Consider the following 20,589-nt stretch of genomic DNA (forward strand, 5'->3'; position numbering starts at 1 on the left):
CGAGAGAGCATGGTGAAAAGGAAGAGAAGAATATGAGAAAAAATAAGATTCCTAACTGTGTATCACCAAGAAAATCATACATAGCAAAATCAAAATAGTTTAATATTCACTATGTAATATTTTCCATTTAGGAAATTTCATCTCCACTAGAAAACAGAATTAGGAGATTTGAGTGGCTGTTGTGTGGCTATATCTAAGTAACCATTCCATTCGATAATAAAAACACAATTGCAATTTGCTACTGTTTTCATGTTTATAGAGAACATAATTTTAAGTGATCTACTGATACAGAATAGAAAAGAGAGAAAAACATATTTTGAAACTGTTTGAACCTGTCTCTCTACCCAAATATAGCAGCCTTCTACAGTTTATTTCCCTCAAGAAAAAACAACTTGGGGGACTTTGTGAGTAACAAACATTCTTAACTCTTTACTCTGAAACTTTTGGCCTTTTACTTTTGCCATGATGTGTGTTCTTCTTTGGCTTGTCTTCTTTTTCGATTTCTGTACTCCTTGAAATGAATCCTACCTTTGCTTTTTTTGATCATTTTTCTTTTTTGCTTTGTTGCTATACAACCCTGGCTTTGAAAGCACTCTTTATAGCCCCTCTTCCCACATTCCTTCCTCATGTGTAATATTATGAGATTTCCTCTTAATTCACACCTGACCTCCAGCCAATGTTTACTTCTCTAGCTCTTGACTCCTTCCCAAACCCCTCCTCCACATTCTCAGAATAACTGAATGAAGTGTTGTTTTAGCTGTGAGAGTTGACAAAGAGGAATGGAAACATCCTCTCCATTATGGATTCACATTGCTATACTGTGAAATATGGAGACTAGGAGTACTGATTTCAGTGGACACCAACTGTAATAGGCGGTTAATGACTATATCCCTGGCTTTTGAGGTCTCCAGATTCTTCTCTCTCGACACTTGGAGGCTAATTTGGTCCACACTTGTCATGATGAGTTCAGATGCCAGAATCTGGGTAGGGGAACTGTCATGAAACACGGTGTCCATAATGTACTGTTTATATAACTCCACCACCTTCTGTTCCAGATACTCATTCAGCACAGCATTAGAAATAGGCTTCTGCATTTGCAAGCTGTTTTTCTCCTTGATGCTGGTTATTCTCCAGTAGGATGAATGCCGCTGGATAGGTTTTTGGGGAAAGTCACCGGGCTGAGTAGAAATGGAATCCTCCATTGGCAAAGGAATCTCAGATGATTTCAGCAAAGGGCCGTATTCAAAACTACTCTCGCAGAGAAAATCTGTAGTCACTGAATTAACGGCCATCACCTGGCCCCCTGCAATATGTAAGTCATTGTAATTCTTGCAAATACTTTTACAGGAAGGTGGAACCAAGAAGGTCTCTCTGCTGGGGTGTCTGCATATTTCAACTGCAGCCACGTTTGGGCTTTCAAACACAGGATTGGGATTTGTCTGTAGCACTGTGATTCTCTGATTTCTACTGTGTTGACTCTCTCTTGAATGCACTGAAGAAATGAACTTGCCGGAGGATTTGCAGCTCAGGTAGAGACTTCCGACTTGTGTTTCATCCACAGAGGAATAGCAAAGAGCAGCAGAGTTAGTCTCTTCTTCCTTTTCCTCAGCCATGTTCTCATTATAAGACGCACAACTCCAGGGGATGTCATTCCGGTAGGCAAGTCCACTGAGGTACCCTTCTGACAGCATTCTGGAAAGAGAGTTGGTGAATAACAATGAGGAAAATGAAGACTGGATTTTTTTAAATTGACAGTTGATGTATCAAAAAAGTAAAGGAAATAGTCATTTCATTCATTCACCAAGCCATCACTAATTTTGTGCCTGCTTTGTACCAAGACAATGGCACGTGCTGGAGATAGAAAGATAAATAGGACACAGTTCCATCCTTCAAGAAATTTCCACTATGGGCCCGCCCAGCTTGGCTCAGTGGTTGAGGGTCAACCTATGAATCAGGAGGTCATGGTTTGATTCCTGGTCAGGGCGCATGCCAAAGTTGGGGGCTCCATCTCTAGTGTGGGGTGTGTAGGAAGCAGCCAATCAATGATTCTCTCTCATCAATGATGTTTCTATCTCTCTCTCTCTCCTTCTCCCTTCCTCTCTAAAATTAATAAAACTATATATAAAATGTATATGGGAAAAGATAAACTAGATGCAAACAATTCCAATATTATATCACAGAGGGTTCAAATCATGATAGGCACAAAGGAAGTGAAGAAGAGGAGCCCTTAACACCACCTGTGGATAAGGGAAAGGAGTTACAAATATGTCACAGAGAAGATGACATTTCATCTAAATTGTGAAGACTAAGAGTTCCAGCCATAGGCACAGAGTTATAAGAGAATATGGTGTTGTGGCCTATTCACCATACACCAAGATGCTGAGCATAAGCAGAAGGGCCTGGGAAAATAGGCCAGAATTAGGTCATGAAGGGCCTTAGGAGTCAAGCAAAGGCACTTGCCTCCTGCCCCAGAGGAAATGGAGAGTGATTGAGAAGCTGCAAATTGGGAAAACAACATACCCATTGGGTTATGAGAAAAACAACGAGGCAAATTCTACTGAAAATAGAGCAATATTTTCCCATCTTTGGATTTTATACCTCAAAACTAGCACAGTTGTTTCCATTTCAGAGGGACTCAAAAGATATTTGTTAATTTGAATTAAATAACTGACAACAATGCATGGTATGAAATTAATTCACTATCAACCCATCATGAAGGACCAGGAAGCCTCACCAACCTTTGCAGCTCAGGACAAGTTTCTTGCTCTATCCCACGTACTTCTCACAATAAGTCCTGGAAATGTCTCTGCACTCAACTGACGTGTTTACCTCTACCCTAGTTACCAAAGAGATTTCCTGACCATGGGCTTTTGCTACAACCGCCTCCCCTCCCCACCCCCAGCAGTTGTCAGCTGAGTCTGGAGTGGCTAGAATAGGCTAGAAAGCAGCAGCTGCGTTTTCTAAAAAAGGAACACACTGACATTCTTGGCGCTGGGCAATAGACAACAAGGAAAACTGATCCTCTTTGTCCTTGAAAGCTAAGCTTCCGAAACAGACCTGTCAACATGAAGCTGAATTGAAAATTCAAAGTAGAAAAGGATTATTTTAACCATACATAAAGGTCCTTTTTTTAAAATATTAGCATCTCTTTTATATTCATGCAGTTATTTCCCAAGTAATTTTAATTGTATAAAGTAAATATTACAAATATCTATAATAACAAAAGCATAATATGCTAATTAGACTGGACGTCCTTCCGTCCTTCTGGACGAAGCTGGGGCTGCGAGGGAAGCCCTGGTCCCCAGTGCCTGCTGAAGGCCAGAGGAAAGCCAGTGCTGGCAGCCAGGGGAAGGAAGGCCTACTCTTGCATGAATTTCATGCATCGGGCCTCTAGTGATTAATATAATTATTTTAATTGTATAAGAGTAATATTTTCAATGTTTATTTTCTCTTTTTGGAACTATTCCAAGATATATTCAGCAAATTTATCAGTTATTTAAATGTTTATATTCCAGGTATAGTCGTGTACCATAATGATACAAAATTAAAGGTCTTCAACAAATCCATGAAGTAGTCCTTGTATGCTGGACACAGTTATAAGGATAAAGGAAATGTTTTTCTTTCCTAAAAAAAAATTTTCTAAGTGTGGTTCTGCCCTCAACAAACTGAACTTCCAGGTGAAAAGGCAAATCTTTATATATTAGTACATGAGAAGATAACTAACAGAGCAAAAAAGTTTACAAAAAAAAAGGCTTTATAGTGAGGCAGTTATTTCCCAACCCTCCCCCTCCACCCCACCAAGGCTGCAGCTAAGGCCTTCCCCTTTCAAGGCCTCAGAACATCATTGTAGAAAACCAGAGCAGAAGTGCAACTTTCAGCTTTTGAGTTTCTAAACGGGCCTCAGAAACTCTCAGAAGAAACCATAGTTTTAGAGAAATGGCTTTTGAGATACCATAACCTGAGCTTTAAAGCTCAGGTTATGGTATTCAAAAGCCATTTAATTATATATATATTAATTGATTTCAGAGAGGAAGGGAGAGGGGGAGAGAGAGAGAAACATCAATGATGAGAGAGAGTCATTAATAGGCTGCCTCCTGCACAGGGGCCAAGTGAAGGATGAGAAATTACCATGGATGCCAGTGTGACTACATCATGACAACCAGAGATACCCCCCACTCCCACGTCCCCAACTGACCCTATGGCTCTTTGTAAGCAAGAAGGAACTTAGAGGCAATCCCAAGGAGGATGGAGCCCTGAAGTGACTGAGGCTAACCTGATTGACAGTGATTACTCAGGAGAATGTAAGCTGAGCTCAAAAACGAGATCAAATTGAGTTAGAGAAAAGCAAAGATTTTCAGGAAAAATAGCTGGTTAAGCATATGCATGTATTTCCCACCCCCTAAACTTCATTAGAACAACAGTAAGTAATTTTTTAAAGTTACAATCCACAAAAAAAGAGGGAGAATAGAAGAGACAAAAGCAATTACATTTTAGAACTAGAAAGCAGGAGTCCGAAGGTTAAGGACTTAGGAGACCTAAAAAGGCTGAATCTTACAAGACCTTCTTGCTTACACAGAGCCATAGGGTCAGTTGGGGACATGGGAGTGGGGGGTATCTCTGCTTGTCATGATGTAGTCACACTGGCATCCATGGTAATTTCTCATCCTCCACTTGGCCCCTGTGCAGGAGGCAGCCTATTAATGACTCTCTCTCATCATTGATGTTTCTCTCTCTCTCTCCCTCTCCCTTCCTCTCTGAAATCAATTAATATATATATATATATATAATTAAATGGCTTTTGAGATACCATAACCTGAGCTTTAATATTAAAGCTCAGGTTATGGTATCTCAAAAGCCATTTTTCTAAAACTATGGTTTCTAAGTGCCAATCTGATTTAAATTTTCATAAATGTCTAAGAATTGGTAGCACCATAAACCCATTGGAAGTAGGGTAAAGGGAGTGTATCTAAAATAAGAAAGATGAATTGAGAGTCTATTGAAAAGGCAGTCAGAAACCCAGATCCTCTCTCTCTCATTCCAGGTAGCAGGGTGACTATCTCCCATCTCCATTACCAAGGGAAAACTTGGGATTTATTCTCTGAAAACGTAAGGTTCCTGGGCTATGAGATACCAGCTGAGGGTTGAATTACTGAACCAATAATAGATTCAATAAACATAGGCATTTAGATGCTGAGATCCATGACCTCTCTCCCTTTAGCTCTCAGGATGCTGGTGGAGGGGCATCCACCTTTGATGGCAGGATATTGTGAAGACAGTTCTGGGGAATCAGACTCGTCTGAGACCAATCGACATCCGAGGTTCCCATAACTAAATGGGGCAACCAGGTCACCCTTCATTCAAGTTCACAATCAATAGAGTCCATTTAGCTTTTTGGCTCCACAATCCTTAATATTCTCAAGGCGATAAGGATAATATTGCAATCTTGAATTATGAATAGGATGCTATTGGAAAACATTCTGAAGTTCTTGAAAATTAAAAATGTTATACAATTTTAAAACTCCATAGAATGGTTGGAAGGTAAAGTTGAGGCAAACTCCCATTTTGAAAGTAGAGCAAAACTATAAGATGGAAAATAGTAGAGAAAGGTTGAAATTAGAAAACCAGCCCAGGAGATCTATTATCTGAAGAGTAGAAAGTTCAGAAAGAGGACAGAGTAAACAGAGAAGAAATTCAAATAATTCAGCAATATTTCCCAGAACTGAAGGACATGAGTTCTCAAAATACTAGGTAAAAACAGACCACACCTCTTATTATGATTGTGAAATGATATAGAACACCTGAACCAACGTGAAAATACTATAAATTTCTAGAGATTTTAAAAAGTCAGGAAAAAAATCCAAGAACCAGAATCTTCAGACTTTTCAACAACAACATGAGAAGCAAGATGATCATGTAACAATGTCTAAAATTTCTTGAACAAAAATGATTTCAATCTAGAATTGAATGACCAAATTATCAATTAAGTATGGATAGAATAAAGATATTTTAAAGTCAACGTCTCAAATAGTTCATCTCCTGGGCAACTTTCTCAGAGAGTGAACGGAAGATGTGCTCCTCTGAAAGGAGTAAGTAAATGAAGAAAATGAAGAAAAGGGATACATGAAACAGGAGAGAAACAAAGGAGCCCTCAGACTAGGAGAGCCTGGGCCCCTCTTCCAAACCCTGCACTGGAAAAGGCCCCAATCTAGCCCTCCTGTGGTTGTGCCCCTGCTCAAATCACCTAGACCCAATCTCAGAGTTTGCGTAGAATTTTCTCCAAATCTATCATGACGAAAGCCAACTTAGGGTCTGGACATGCACACATGCCCAGGCCCAGTAGTAATGGAGGGGCAGCTTTTTCTTGGGGCTGTAGATTGAAACTGGATATGTGGGCTGAGTGTGAGGTGTGGCCAGGACTAGGAAGAGAAGATGAAAAGGCTGCAGACTGAGGCTCCCCATTTTTTGTCCTAGGCCCAGGAAGTGTCAGAGAGAGTCCTACCTTTACTGAAAGTAAAAGGACATTCCAGGATGAAAATAGGCTCCAAGGGCAACCTGACTGCCAGCCGGAGTGGCTCAGTGGTTGAGCATTAACCTAGGAACCAGGTGGTTACAGTTTGATTCCCGGTCAGGGCACATGCCCGGGTTTCAGCTTGATCCCCAGGAGGGGGCGTGCAGGAAGCAGTTGATCGATGATGTTTCTCATCGATGTCTCTATCTCTCTATCTCTCTCCCTTCCTCTCTCTGTAAAAAAAGTCAATAAAAGCATATTTTCTAAAAAACTGTGGTTCACTACATGGCTGAGTTGTAAATAGCTTTTGCATACATAATAATATATGTCACTGAAAATTGATCCAATCAAATTTAAAGTGTAACCACCAGATGACAATAAAATTGGGAAACAAAGATAGTGTTTCAGCACTTATAGTAATGTAATATCAATAAAATTATCTTGGGCATTTGCCTATGTGTCCAGACTGGGTAGCCAGTTCATACAGTGAGAGGAACAGGACAAGGATGTATGTACTTGGTGAAAGCCGGGGGAAGAAAAAGAACTAAATCCTTATTTTCATGGTGGCAAGTCAACAAATAATGCCCCAAACTGAAAAATCCAGAAGTTGCAACATATGCATGCTATTTTTTTAAAAATGGCAGTAAAAAATCAAATAATTAGTCAAAGGAGATTAAAATAGTTGCTTCTGGAAAACGGGTGTTGATTTTTTTCATTTCAAAACATCTTAGAATTATTTGACCCAAATTATGTGTGTATGTAACTTTGATTAATGCACGTGTTATTTCACCGTCATGGTCGCCTAAGAGCCTTTACTGAAATGTTACAATTTGCAGAATCAGTTTTTTTTAAAAAAAAAAAAATTTTGTTGTTGCTGTTAATCTTCACCCGAGGATATTTTTCCATTGATTCTTAGGGAGAGTGGAAGAGAGAGGAAAAGACAGAGAAACATCGATGTGAGAGAAACACATCGGTTGGTTGGCTCCTGCACAAGCCCAGACCAGGGCTCAGGCCAGGGAGGAGCCTGCAACCACAGCACGTGCCCTTGACCAGAATTGAATCCAGGACCCTTTGGTCCACAGCCGATGCTCTCTAGCCACTAAGCCAAACTGGCTAGGGCTGCAGAATCACTCTTTATCACACCTTGTTCCCCTTCAGACACATCCCAAATCTCCCACTATTTATCCTATGTCTTTTTAAAAAATATTTTATTGATTTTTTACAGAAAGGAAGGGAGAGAGAGAGAGGGGGAGAGAGTTAGAAACATCGATGAGAGAGAAACATCGATTTAGCTGCCTCCTGCACACTCCCTACTGGGGATGTGCCCGAAACCAAGGTACATGCCCTTGACTGGAATTGAACCTGGGACCCTTCAGTCCACAGTCCGATGCTCTATCCACTGAGCCAAACCGGTTAGGGCATATCCTATGTCTTTTCATAATAAATAATCAACCTGAATGAATTCTTACATTTTATGTGGATAATGTTTATGAATATTCCAATAAACTCCACGCTTTCACAACAATGAAGAAAGAGGATCTAGGATTTTGTTTTGAGTAATGGGCCCTTTGCCCTATTTGTCATTGACTGAGAACTTTGTTGGTCCTTTCATTCTAATGGAATAAGAACCAAGTATGGTGCTCAAGGCAGTTCCAATGATGGAAGGGCAGACAGTGTGTCCTAATGTCTAGGGATTGATAACCTGAAGGCTAAAGGACAAGATTCCTATGAGGGTGGAGGAGGAGGTAAGGTCAGAGAGGTAAACTGGGTCATGCAAGGCTGAGGCCATTCTATTTACCCTGCAGACAACACAAAACTTTGGCAGTTTGCTAAGCTGATTCATGGCATGATGAAATTGATCAGTAAAGTGCAAGATGAATTTCAGCAAAGTAAGATTGGAGCTAAGGACCCAAGTTAGGCAGGGATGAATTCAGCAGCCTCCTGGGGTGATTGAGACAGGATCCAGGAGGGAGGTAGCAAAACAGGAAGAGAAGGAATGAACTTGAGAGACTAAGAATATTGGACATCAAACTGAATGAGAGAACCCTGGCCAGTTTGGCTCAGTGGATAGAGCATCTGCCTGCGGACCATTCCAGTCAATGGCACGTACCCCAGTTGCAGGCTTCTCCCCAACCTGGGCCCTGCAGGAGGCTCGTGCAGGAGGCAACCAATCGATGTGTTTCTCTCACATCAATGTTTCTCTCTGTCTTTCCCTCTCTCTTCCACTCTCCCTAATTGAGTGAGGATTAACAACAAAAAAAGTGAATGAGAGAAGGAGGCAAGCCAAAAGTAACTTTGAGTCTGCACATGCTGGCAAATGGCACCAGCATTAACCAAAATGGGGAGATCAGGAGAAGGAGCTAGAAAGGGAGCTGTTGGGTTTAGTTTAGTTTCTCCTGAGTCTGACATGAGGTACACACTCTGAGTGCAAGTGTCTAATTATGCGTTGGAGATTTAGGCAGGGAGCTCATTAGAAAGGTTACTTAAAGTCAACAGTAAAATCAGTTCTCAAATGTGGCAGTAGGACTTCATCTTGGAGGCTTGCAGAGCCTGTGAGTGTTTGTAATAATTGCTGTAGGGAGCCTGCCTTGAACAGTACAAGGAGGAATAAGTGACAGCAAGAGCTGCGGTATCATGTAGCTTTGTAAAGACTACAAGAGCTTCAAATGTGTTAAACAGGTAACATTTTAAAAATTCACATTCACGCCCTAACTGATTTGGCTCAGTGGATAGAGTATCGGCCTGCGAACGGAAAGGTCCCAGGTTCGATTCTGGTCAAGGGCATGTACCTTGGTTGCGGGCACATCCCCAGTGGGGGGTGTGCAGGAGGCAGCTGATTGATGTTTCTCTCATCGATGTTTCTGACTCTCTATCCCTCTCCCTTCCTCTCTGTAAAAAATCAATAAAATATATTTTTAAAAAATGCAAGTGATGTTTCTAACTCTCTATCCCTCTCCCCTCCTCTCTGTAAAAAATCAATAAAATATATTTTTAAAAATTCACATTCACTGGTAAAATTTAGTAATGTATTGAGACTCACTATGGCAAAAGAAAATTATTGAACTAGTAGTTAAGGGACCAGAATTCTAGTTCTAACCTTGTCACTAGCTGTGGTTTTAGTCTAGTTAGGGACAAGTTTATAAAATAGCTAACATTAGTACTAGCTACAACCCTGATACGATCCTAGTGGGTTTTATTTTTTTTATTGATTAAGGTATTACATATGTGTCCTTATCCCTCCATTGCCCCCCCACCCCATTTCTGCTCATGCCCTCACCCCCCTGGTGTCTGTGTCCATTGGTTAGGCTTATATGTATGCATACAAGTCCTTTGGTTGATCTCCCCCCTTACCCCCATCCTCCCCTACGTTCCCTCTGAGGTTTGATGGTCTGATCAAAGCTTCTCTGTCTCTGGATCTGTTTTTGTTTATGAGTTTATGTTGTTCATTATAATCCACAAATGAGTGAGACTGTGTGATATTTGTCTTTCTCTGACTGACTTATTTCACTTAGCTTAATGCTCTCCAGCTCCATCCATGCTGTTGCAAATGGTAGGAGTTCCTTCCTTTTTACTGCAGCATAGTATTCCATTGTGTAGATGTACCACAGTTTTTTAATCCACTCATCTGCTGATGGGCACTTAGGCTGATTCCAAATCTTAGCTATTGTAAATTGTGCTGCAATGAACATAGGGTGTTTTTTTTAAAAAAAAAAGTGTGGTTTTTTTTTTTATTTCAGAGAGAGGAATGGAAGTGGGGAGAGGGATAGAAACAACCAATGATGAGAGAGAATCATTGATTGGCTGCCTCCTATCCACCCCCTACTGGGAATCAAGCCCAAAACCCGGGCATGTGTCCTGACCAGGAGTCAAACTGTGACTTTCTGGTTCATGGGCCGATGCTCAACCACTGAGCCATACCGGCTGTGCCTAAGTGCTTTTTATGTAATAAATCAATGGATTCCCATGAAGACTGTAAGATGTAGGTACTATTATTATATCCATTTTATAGATGTCAAAATTAAGTAATGTATCTACAGTCACCAGGCATTTAAGTACTGGTAGTCAGAAAATAGAGCCACACTCACTTGTTGCTTAACATCTCAGAGACTCAAGTTCTTATCTATAAATTAAATTCTCACCTGTGGTATTAAAGTATCTATAGATTTCCCTAACCGGTTTGGCTCAGTGGATAGAGCATTGGCCTGCGGACTGAAGGGTCCCAGGTTCGATTCCGGTCAAGGGCATGTACCTTGGTTGCAGGCACATCCCCAGTAGAAGGTGTGCAGGAGGCAGCTGATCGATGTTTCTCTCTCATCGATATTTCTGACTCTCTATCCCTCTCCCTTCCTCTCTGTAAAAAATCAATAAAAAAATAAAGTATCTATAGATTCCCCTCAAACTTTAATATTGCAGGAGTTTATGACTTATTAGGAGAAGAGAAAGAGGGTTAGGTGAGCATTACTCAGAATCGAAATTCATTTCTGAAATGTTAGCAGCAGAGGGCAGCAGATAGTATGCTAAAGCAGCTTTTCAAAGTTTGTTCTAAAGCTGTGCAAAGAATATTGGATGAAACTCATAAACAAAAATTATACAGATGTTAACTAATTTAATCTTCATTAAAACTCTTTCATGTACCGTTAGAATGAAAAGTGTTGGACATCATGACATTCTAAAATCTAAAGATAGAAAAATAGAGAAAGTTATTTGGGTTTATTTTTATTAATTGTTGGCATTTTTCTTAGTACATTTCAGTGATTATCTGTGAAATTCTTATAATATCACTCAGTCTCTTCAAAGGTATTACAAAATGTATATTTCAAGAAAATGTTAACATTATTAGACTTCATTTCATCTGATACACTAAAACTTGACCCAATGGATCACTTCAATTGTTCAAAGATATTTTATCACTTGACTTTTTGTTTTTCATCGTAGAGAAGCTATATATGTATATTTGGAATATATATAAAATGTCTAAATATATTTAGAATTCTCCATGACTTGTTAAGTGTAAAGGAAAAGAAACCCAAGGACATTTGCAGATGAAATGTTCTAGGCAAATTTAGCCTACATTAATCATTACCAGACAGGGGAATACCAAAATTAACCTGATGTGCAAATTCACAACTTGGAAATATGTGCTGAAGTACAGCACTTTGTTAAACCATTTACTTGGTTTCAGAAGAAACTGCAATATAAATTCCTCCTTCTACACTAGCATATACATAGTTTCTCAGAAAACTGTTGTTATAACTTCTGCACATAAACACACTTTTAATTTACACCCAAGCAACACAAGCATAGATTTCCAGAGAAATCCTTTATAAGAGGGAACCTTTGGAAAAACCTAAGTTAGGGATCAGCAACCTTATTAAATAAAGGGCCAAGTATTTAATATTTTAGGTCTCTGTTATAACTACTCTGCCATCATAGCAGGAAAGCCACCATAAATGATACATAAACAAATGGGTGTGGCTGTGTTCCAATAAAACTTTATTTACAAAAACAAGCAGAGAGCCAATTTGGCCCATAGGCCATGGCTTCCCTACCCTGGACCTAAGGCAAAAAGCAGATGCAGCCTGGCCAGTGTGGCTCAGTGGTTGAGCATCGACCTAGGAACCAAGAGGTCCCAGTTTGATTCCTGGTCAGGGCACATGCCCGGGTTGTGGGCTCGATCCCCAGTAGGGGGCATGCAGGAGGCAGTTTTTTTTCTTCTAACTGATGATTCCCTCTCATTACTGATGTTTCTCTCTCTTCTCCTTTCCTCTCTGAAATCAAAAAATATATATATATATTTTTAAAAACATGCAATAAGTTGGAAAGGGCATAATAATAAAAGCAATTGTGTCAAGTGTTTTCCACACATTATCCCTAATCTTTCAACAATTCTTCATGTTAGATATACAGGGTTGGGCAAAAATAGGGTTATAGTTGTTCAAATATATAACAATACAAAAATTAATAAATTATAATACAAGAATAAACTCTGTGTTTTGCATACTCACAACTGTAAACCTACTTTTGCCCCACCCTGTATGTCATAATCTGGGTTTTCCAAATGAGAAAATTGATATTTGGATATGACAAATGACCTTCCCAAGATCACAAAGCAGCTAAGTACTAGAGGCAAGAGTCAAATCCAAGTTTACAAACACCAAAGCATGTGGTATGATCTTTAAGCATATCACACTACTGTACATTTGAGAGCAGTTAATATCACAATCATGACAATTAGTCCTTCCAGGAAAATGGTAGCAACCCTGAATCTATTTAATAACAGCATCACTGCTGACTAAAGGAAGGAAGGTGCAATGAAGTTCAGAAAGAAAAGCTCCAGGAAGACAGCCAATGCCCACCCCACAGGTGTAGTAATATGACCAATTGTGTAGTAATACTTATGTATTTGACATGCACAAATGATTTATCCTCTGGTGTGTTTTTTAGTTTTTTTATTTCAGAGAGGAAGGGAGAGGGAGAGAGATAAAAAACATCAACAATAAGAGAGAATCATTGATCAGCTGCCTTCTACATGCCGCCTACTGGGGATGGAGCCCACAACCCAGGCATGTGCCCTGACTGGGAATCAAACTGTGACCTCCGGGTTCCTAGGTCGACACTCAACCACTGAGCCACATGGGCCAGGCTAACCTCTGGTATTTGAATACTTTCCTTAACCATTTCCACTACTATAGTCTGGCATCATCTCACCCTTAATGTTACAAGCAGAGTAATTTAGTATTACAGGTGCCTTGTTTAAATATTAACAGCTCCCAATCACTTCCAGAATAAAGTCCATCCAGGTTAGGTCCTCATGATGTCTGGTCCTTATCTGCCTTCCCAATCTCATCTCTTCCTTTGCCCCCACAGGACCCAGGAACTTCTCCCAGTTTCTCCCACATTCCGTGCCCATCCCAGGTATTTGTGGATTTTTTCTTCTGTCCTGAGAGCCCTGGTTCCCTATCTATCCCCTGTCCTACTACCCATATCCTTCAAGTCTCATCTCCTATATCAGCATTTTAGAGCCCCTAGCCATTCATGCAGAATCCATGTCCTTCAATTAGAAAGAGATTCTTGGTTCTTCTCTCCCTTACCCCAATATACAGGGGTGGGCAAAAGTAGGTCTACAGTTGTGAATACTCAAAACAGTTTATTTTTTATTATTTATTTATTAATGATCATATTATTGATTTGTATGTCTTATTATTATTATTCTGTATTTTTACTTATGGTTTATCTTTTAGATAATGATGGCTGACAATTTAACCAATGAAAGTGGATACTTAAACAATACTGGAAGACAGAGAATGCTGAAAAGGTTCGATAAAAATGGGCTGAACGATTTGATACCTTCACTAAGTAGACAAACAATTTACAGAATATGCGATAAATTTGATGAAACCTGCTCCAAAAAGTGGTCAACTGGACAGTATTACAACCAGGAAAATGAAATGTTAGTGAGTCAGGCATTTACAAAGAGCATTGCCCCCCCCCAAAAAAAAATAATAATAAAACAAAGAGCTTCTGTTGAGTTAGGCATTTCCCATAGATCTTTGAGTCATCTAATGCAATGTTTAGGTTTGGAAATGTGTCGGCCAAGATTGCCTCATGGGTTATTAGGAGATGATCTGGATTGCAGTTTACAATTCTGTGAAGTGGTTGTGAATGAAGACAAGGCCATGTCATCACTGGTAAAATTGTGTGGTTCGCTGAAGCACCTTTTAAAACTTTCAGATGCTGGAAATTGACACAACTGTGTCTACTATTCAGGAGAAAATCCCCATGTAATGAGAGAAGGACCGTTGAGTCAGCCAGGGACTACAGTTTGGGTGGGTGTTTCGTGTAAAGGGGTACTTAAACCTATTTTTTCCATACAACTGTCACACACAACCTGTATCTCAGCATGAGGGCCAGTGTTTACCACAATCACAGAGACAACATGATATTGATGGCTTCTTCTTTCAACAAGACGGAGTTCCTCCACACTATGTAGAAACAGTGGGTGAGTTTCCTAATGAACAATTACCCAACAAGTGGATACGTCAATGAGGGCCAGTGGCATGGCCACCGCGATCACCAGACCTCACCCCAGTGGACTTCTTTGGAGAGTTGTCAAAAATAAAGTCTTCTCACAAAAGCCACATATGGTGGATGATATGATTCGCTGCATAAGTGAAGCATGTCAAGAAATTGATGACAATAAATGTGCCAAAGTGTGCTTGAGTATAGCAAGTAGACTACAACAGTGTGCACATAATGAAGGCCAGCAACTTGAGCCCTTACAAGATTGTACCTAAGTGCACTGTGCCACTGTGATATTATTTTGAGTTAATAAAGCTATTGTAATCAGTATTACTTGCATGTCTTTTTTCATATGAACTGTCAACATACTTTTGCCAAGCCCTGTATTTATCAGGATTGCGTGAAACTTTAGCAAAATCATCTGCTACTTTAAACAATGAAATAAATCATTGGGACAGTCCTCTGAATGAAGGAATAACTGGCAATAGCAAAAGGAAAGCAGGCAGATTGGGGATCGGTAGCAAGTGGGGGAATTGGAGGCGATAAGCAGCAGCACAGATCCTGTCCCTGGAAGAACAATTTACGTGCATGCAAACTAAGTCATCTGAGAGGCTGGGATGAGAAAGGGTGCACAAAAGACCACAGCTGCACAATAATGGAGGCAGTGGGATGGGGCTGCCTCCCACATCACAGGATGTAGTTTTATGGAACTAAAGACAGGAAGACAGCATCTGCTGTTCCATAGAAGGTCTTGGGCCTAACCAGTTGGGGTGCAATTTGGGTCCCATCTGTCAGCATGTCTGCTTATATAGATCTGCCTTTTAAGTTACAAAATCATACATCTACAGGCACAGCTTACGTTAGCAAATCACTTTTCATAGTGGACATTGGGGTTTTTCTTGCTTTTTCATTATGTGCAACCACTGCGCATGCTTCCATGAATGCTTCCTTAGGCCCGCCCACTTTGGAAAAGCCGAATTATTAGATCCTAGCTATTATTGCAAATTGCCTTTCAAGTAACTTGGGCCAATTTATTCTCTCACCAGCTATGTTTGAGATTAACTGTTTCCACTGACATTCTTCAACACATTATTATTATTTTTAACTTTTCAATCAGGTAAGCAAATTTATTTTTTTGTCTCAAATTTGAGGGTGAAGCAAACTGTCTTGTTAAGATTATGTGTAGTAGTGCTCGCTTCGGCAGCACATATACTAAAATTGGAACGATACAGAGAAGATTAGCATGGCCCCTGCGCAAGGATGACAAGCAAATTCGTGAAGCGTTCCATATTTTTAAGAAAAAAAAATTATGTGTAGTGATATATCAGGGATGTTGTCTTTTAATACTCCCCATTCTCAAAATACTCTATTTCATCTCTCCAATTCCCTATTTCCCTTGTAATCTAAATGCTAGATTCTATCATTCCAACCCATGTTTTTAAGACCTTTTTTATTTGGGAGCGTTGCAGATAAACCACTGAAAGGTTGTCATTGGAAAACTTGAATATTATTTTGTTCATAATCTAGTTATAATACTGTAACCAAATCTGTATTACATGGTTGTTGTTTTTTTGGTTTTTTTAGTAAATGATATAAGAACTTTACCCAAAACAAAGGGTTTCTTTAGGAAGGACCTCCCTGTATATAAAACACACACACACACACACACACACACACACACACACCTGCCATTTCCTTACTCTTATCTTTGAAAGTTCATATTGTTTAGAGCTGAAAAAAACCATTCACTTAATCATATGCCTTGTCTTATATCCTTATTATTTCATCTTTTGTGGTATTTGTTGATAGTATCATTTGTCTAAAGTATCACTTATCCATATTTCAATTCTCCTCACAAAACATATACTTTGTGACTATCTATTCTTCTATCAAATGTGAAGTGATTCTTAACAAATTAATGTCTGAAAGTCTAATTTGAAGGCTAAGGTAATAAGTCAAAAGTCCTCTGTTTTCCATATTAGCATCACCAATAATGTTGATAATGTTAACAAATAATTTTCTTAGGTCCTTATGACCAAAGGTAACAACTACTATATCTGGATATGTGAATTTTCTTATTTCAGAAAATGCAAATTTTGGTGCAGAAATATTAGTAAATATATTTCTTTCATAGTTTGGATTTTTTTAATTCTGTCTTTACATCTCACAGATAGAAAAATTAAAGCTTATGTTCATCCTTTAAAAATATTTTTTAAATATTTTGACACAAAATGAAAGGGCTAAAAAAATTAGAAAAGTGACCATAATAGTATTGACTGGTATTAAATTTCTTTGGTGTTAATCATTGTTTATGATATTATCAATTATGTCAATTAATGTTAACATTTGCTTAATTGTAGGCATTTGAACCAAATGTATTGTAAGGTATTTCATTGGATCCTAGATTTAAAAACTCTTTAAAGAACATGTGGAAAATTGGAGAAATTTGAATATGAATTACATTCTATAACAAGATTCTATTTATGTTAAATTTCCTTTGCATTATAATTATGTAGAAGTCTGCCCATTTTGTAGGAGATATATTGCTCAAGAATTTGAAGGTATCATGTGCCCTAAAGGCAACAATATACTTTCAAACAGTTCAGGAAGAAAGCTGTGAATATGTGTGTGTGTCTATATATATAGAGAGAGAAAGAGAGAGAGAGAGAGAAAACATAAATGTGGCAAATAGCTACAACTACTTAATCTACATGATAGAAATAGGGGTGTTCATTGTACTATCCTTTCCATTTTTATATAGGTTTGAAACTTTGCACACCAAAATTTGGGGGAGGGTTAACAAATACTGAAGATAAATTTACATTCTATCATGTTTGAGAAGAGCATAGAGGGACAATATCATATATCTAAGATAATCATTAGGTATGTGATTAGAAATGGTTCAGTAACTTGAAATAACTATTGAAAACATTGCATCAAAGTGTTATTAGAATTAGTGCACTACCTTTGTATATCTGCCAAATTACCATTGTAATATGAATATTTACACGAATTTTAAATATCTCTACTCCTTCAAGAAACTTAAGTTCAGAAATGCAAGATTCTTACACTGACCTTTGCAAGCAATGTTCTGAAAATATCCATATGAATATACTGGCCAAACCAGGTCTATATTCAAGCACAGATAGATGTGCACAAGAAAAAGAATGTTTGACTAGGTCTAAAGATAATTCAAACAATTGCTTCTCGGGTTTTTTTGCTAAGATCAAGTGTAAAGATAATCCAAACAAAAGCCCACCTGTACAAGCACTGTGTTTAATACCAACCAATCACCCAGATAGCAATTCTAAAAGCATTGTCACTCAACCTGAGAAAGACAAATATCACATGATCTCATTTATTTGTGGAATCTAATGAACAAAATGAATTGACCAACAAAATAAGACCCGAAGCAGGGAGGCACGGAGAAGACTGACATACCTCGTACCTGGATGTGGGGTTGGTGGGACAAGAAGAGATAAACCAAAGAACTTATATACTTATATGTATAGCCCATGGGCACGAGCAATAGGGTAGTGAAGACCTGAGCGAGTCGGGGCTGGGAGGAGGGGGGAAGGGGGGATATGGGAGATATCTGTAATACTATTAACAATAAAAATATATTTTAAAAAACAAAAATAAATAAAATAAAATAAAAGCATCATCACTGTAGATCACATTCACTTTGAATATGTCCTGCTACACAGAAAACACTTATCACAAACTCACAACGAATAACAGTCAAATCCAATTGGAATGTATGTGACATTGTATTCCTCTCTAAAATTACGTCACCATAACAATTCAAGAGTTGTGCTCTCTTTGCAAAACTTTTTCAGCCTTTTAAATTTTTTTTTTTTACTTTTATGAAAGTACAGTTGGCCTTCTTTTAAAAACACGGAAGTTAAACCTGTGTAGGAATTAGTGAATGAGGACTGAATAAATTACACAACAAATATTTGATCAGACCAGTCCGTTGGAGGGGGGGCATACTTTAGCAATGCCCCAAATGTGAACATGAGGAGGTAAGAGAAGGAAGTGTTTGACTTAACACTTAATTCAATTCCTCGTTATTGAATGTTTATTTAAACTCCCACTCACCTCGGAGTTGGTAAACTAGAAAAGCATTTTACATGTCATAAGATTGAATCTGAGTTCTGATATTAAACAAACTAAGTATGAGAAGAGAAATGGCAGAAAAGGTTAGTGGTTACAGGGCCTGTTGCCTCATTTTCTTACCTTCACTAACCAATCTGCTCCTTTGGTCCTGCAGAAACACGATTGACCATACGAAGATGAATAAGCCAGCCAGTGCTTTATCCAGAAATGTTCACAAGCCTTTGGTGAGTATTCCTTTCGCTGCTAAAAACCAAGAAATGAAGCTGCTCATTGCATTTCCACTTTTTTTATGACTGATCCAATGGAAAAAGAGTTGTTTTTGCTCGTCTGATTTGTTCTAAAGAACAGTGGGAAGTCCCAGAAAGGGGGGGGAGGTAATAACTGACAAACCCAAACCGAGCCACAGAATGGTGTTTCTTCCCCTTTTTCAAAAAATGAAACCTATCTATGAAACTGTCTCTTGTTAAAATAGTTTATCACTCCACATTATATAAGAGCCCTATCAATGTACATTTATTCTTATAACTAAATTCTCTGGGGCCTCTCTCCCAAAAGAGACCCAAAATCAGATACAATTTAGAAAGTTCTCAATTTTATCATTAATTGTCATTTTTAAGAAGTATTATTTCTTAACTGTACTCAAAGTTTTTAAAAATGCAAGTTAAAACCATTTTCTCTCTCAAATTAACAAAAGTAAAAAAAATCAGTGAAACACTTAGTGGCAAGGTTTTGTATAAACAGGCACTCTCATATACTATTGGTGAGACTGTAAACATGTTTAGGGCAATTTCCCAGTCTCCGTCAAAGTTTTTGTTTTAATATTCATATCCTTTTACCCAACAATTTCATTTCTATAAATTTATCTATGTGATATATTTGCACCTGTGCACAGACATGTGAAAATATATTTGTAGCAACATTAAGACAAGCCCTAGCTGATTTGGCTCAATGGATAGAGCATCGGCTTGCGAACTGAAGGGTCCCAGGTTCAATTCCAGTCAAGGACACATGCCCGGGTTGCAGGCTCAATTCCCAATAGGGGGCGTGCAGAAGGCAGCTGATCAATGATTCTCTCTCATCATTGATGTTTCTCTCTCTCCCTTCCTCTCTGACATCAATAAAAATGTTTTTTTTAAAAAAAACATAAACAAGTGGAGGGAAATTCACAAACAGGACACTGGCTAAACAAATGAGAGAATATCCCTATTGTAAAATACTATGCAGTTGTTAGAGTGAGGTAGTTTAATATCTAATAATAAGAGGAAATCTCCAAAATACATTCTTTAGTAAGAACATAATATAGTCCAATTTGTATTTTTAAAGGCATTTGCTTATACATAGAATGTTTCTACAGATATACAGAAAACTAAAAATAAGCAATTGCCTTTTGAGAATGAATATTACTTTTTACCCTATACCTTTTGAAATTTTGACTTAAAAACTAATATTTTAAGTCATATTTTATCCCCTTTTTATTTTAAAATTACAGTTGACATTCAACATTATATTAGTTTCAGTGTACAGCATAATGGTTCAACTTTTATATAACTTAGGAAGTGATTCCCCTAATAAGTCTACCTGGCACCATACATAGTTATTACAATACTAGAGGCCCAGTGCAAGAAATTTGTGCACAGGTAGGGTCCCTAGGCCTGGTTAGCAATCAGGGCCAATCTGTGGGGTGACTGGAGGGTGATTGAGGTCCCCACTGGCACCTGCCTTGGCCTGGCACTGCCTGCTTGCCGGCCCTGCCCCCTGACACTGCTGCTGGTCACCATCTGTGGAGCAACTGGCAGGGTGATCAGGGCCCTCACTTGCACCTGCCTTGGCCTGGTGCCGCCTGCTCACCTGATCCACCATCCTGCCGCAGTCCTGCTCTCGTCAGGGCCCATTGGGGTTCGCAGTGCCTCCACTGCTGCCTGCTGCCAGTGCCATGTCACTGA

General features: G+C 38.9%; 1 protein-coding gene and 1 non-coding gene across 3 annotated transcripts; one reads left to right on the plus strand and one right to left on the minus strand.

The window, feature by feature from the left end:
* Positions 1–295: 295 nt before the first annotated feature.
* CUNHXorf21 (chromosome unknown CXorf21 homolog) lies at positions 296–18,909 on the minus strand. Of its 2 annotated transcripts, none has more exons than XM_023751315.1 (2): positions 18,777–18,909; positions 296–1,692 (listed from the first exon to the last, which is right to left on the minus strand). In XM_023751315.1, exon 2 carries the CDS (start codon positions 1,689–1,691, stop codon positions 798–800), a length of 894 nt encoding a protein of 297 aa, XP_023607083.1. In that variant the 5' UTR covers position 1,692; positions 18,777–18,909; the 3' UTR covers positions 296–797. The 2 variants fall into 2 exon arrangements, with proteins under 2 accessions (XP_023607083.1, XP_006085713.1); XM_006085651.3 differs by having other exon boundaries at positions 18,767–18,878.
* Positions 15,716–15,822, plus strand: LOC111825290. Its single transcript, XR_002828462.1, has one exon. It is a non-coding gene; the product is annotated as a U6 spliceosomal RNA (small nuclear RNA).
* Positions 18,910–20,589: the final 1,680 nt, after the last annotated feature.

This window comes from Myotis lucifugus, unplaced genomic scaffold (assembly GCF_000147115.1).
Source record: "Myotis lucifugus unplaced genomic scaffold, Myoluc2.0 scaffold_20, whole genome shotgun sequence".
NCBI lineage: Eukaryota > Metazoa > Chordata > Mammalia > Chiroptera > Vespertilionidae > Myotis > Myotis lucifugus.

Bases quoted from the DNA above. Each gene is read 5' to 3' on its own strand.
- CUNHXorf21 (XM_023751315.1), bottom strand. From the start codon at position 1,691: ATGCTGTCAGAAGGGTACCTCAGTGGACTTGCCTACCGGAATGACATC.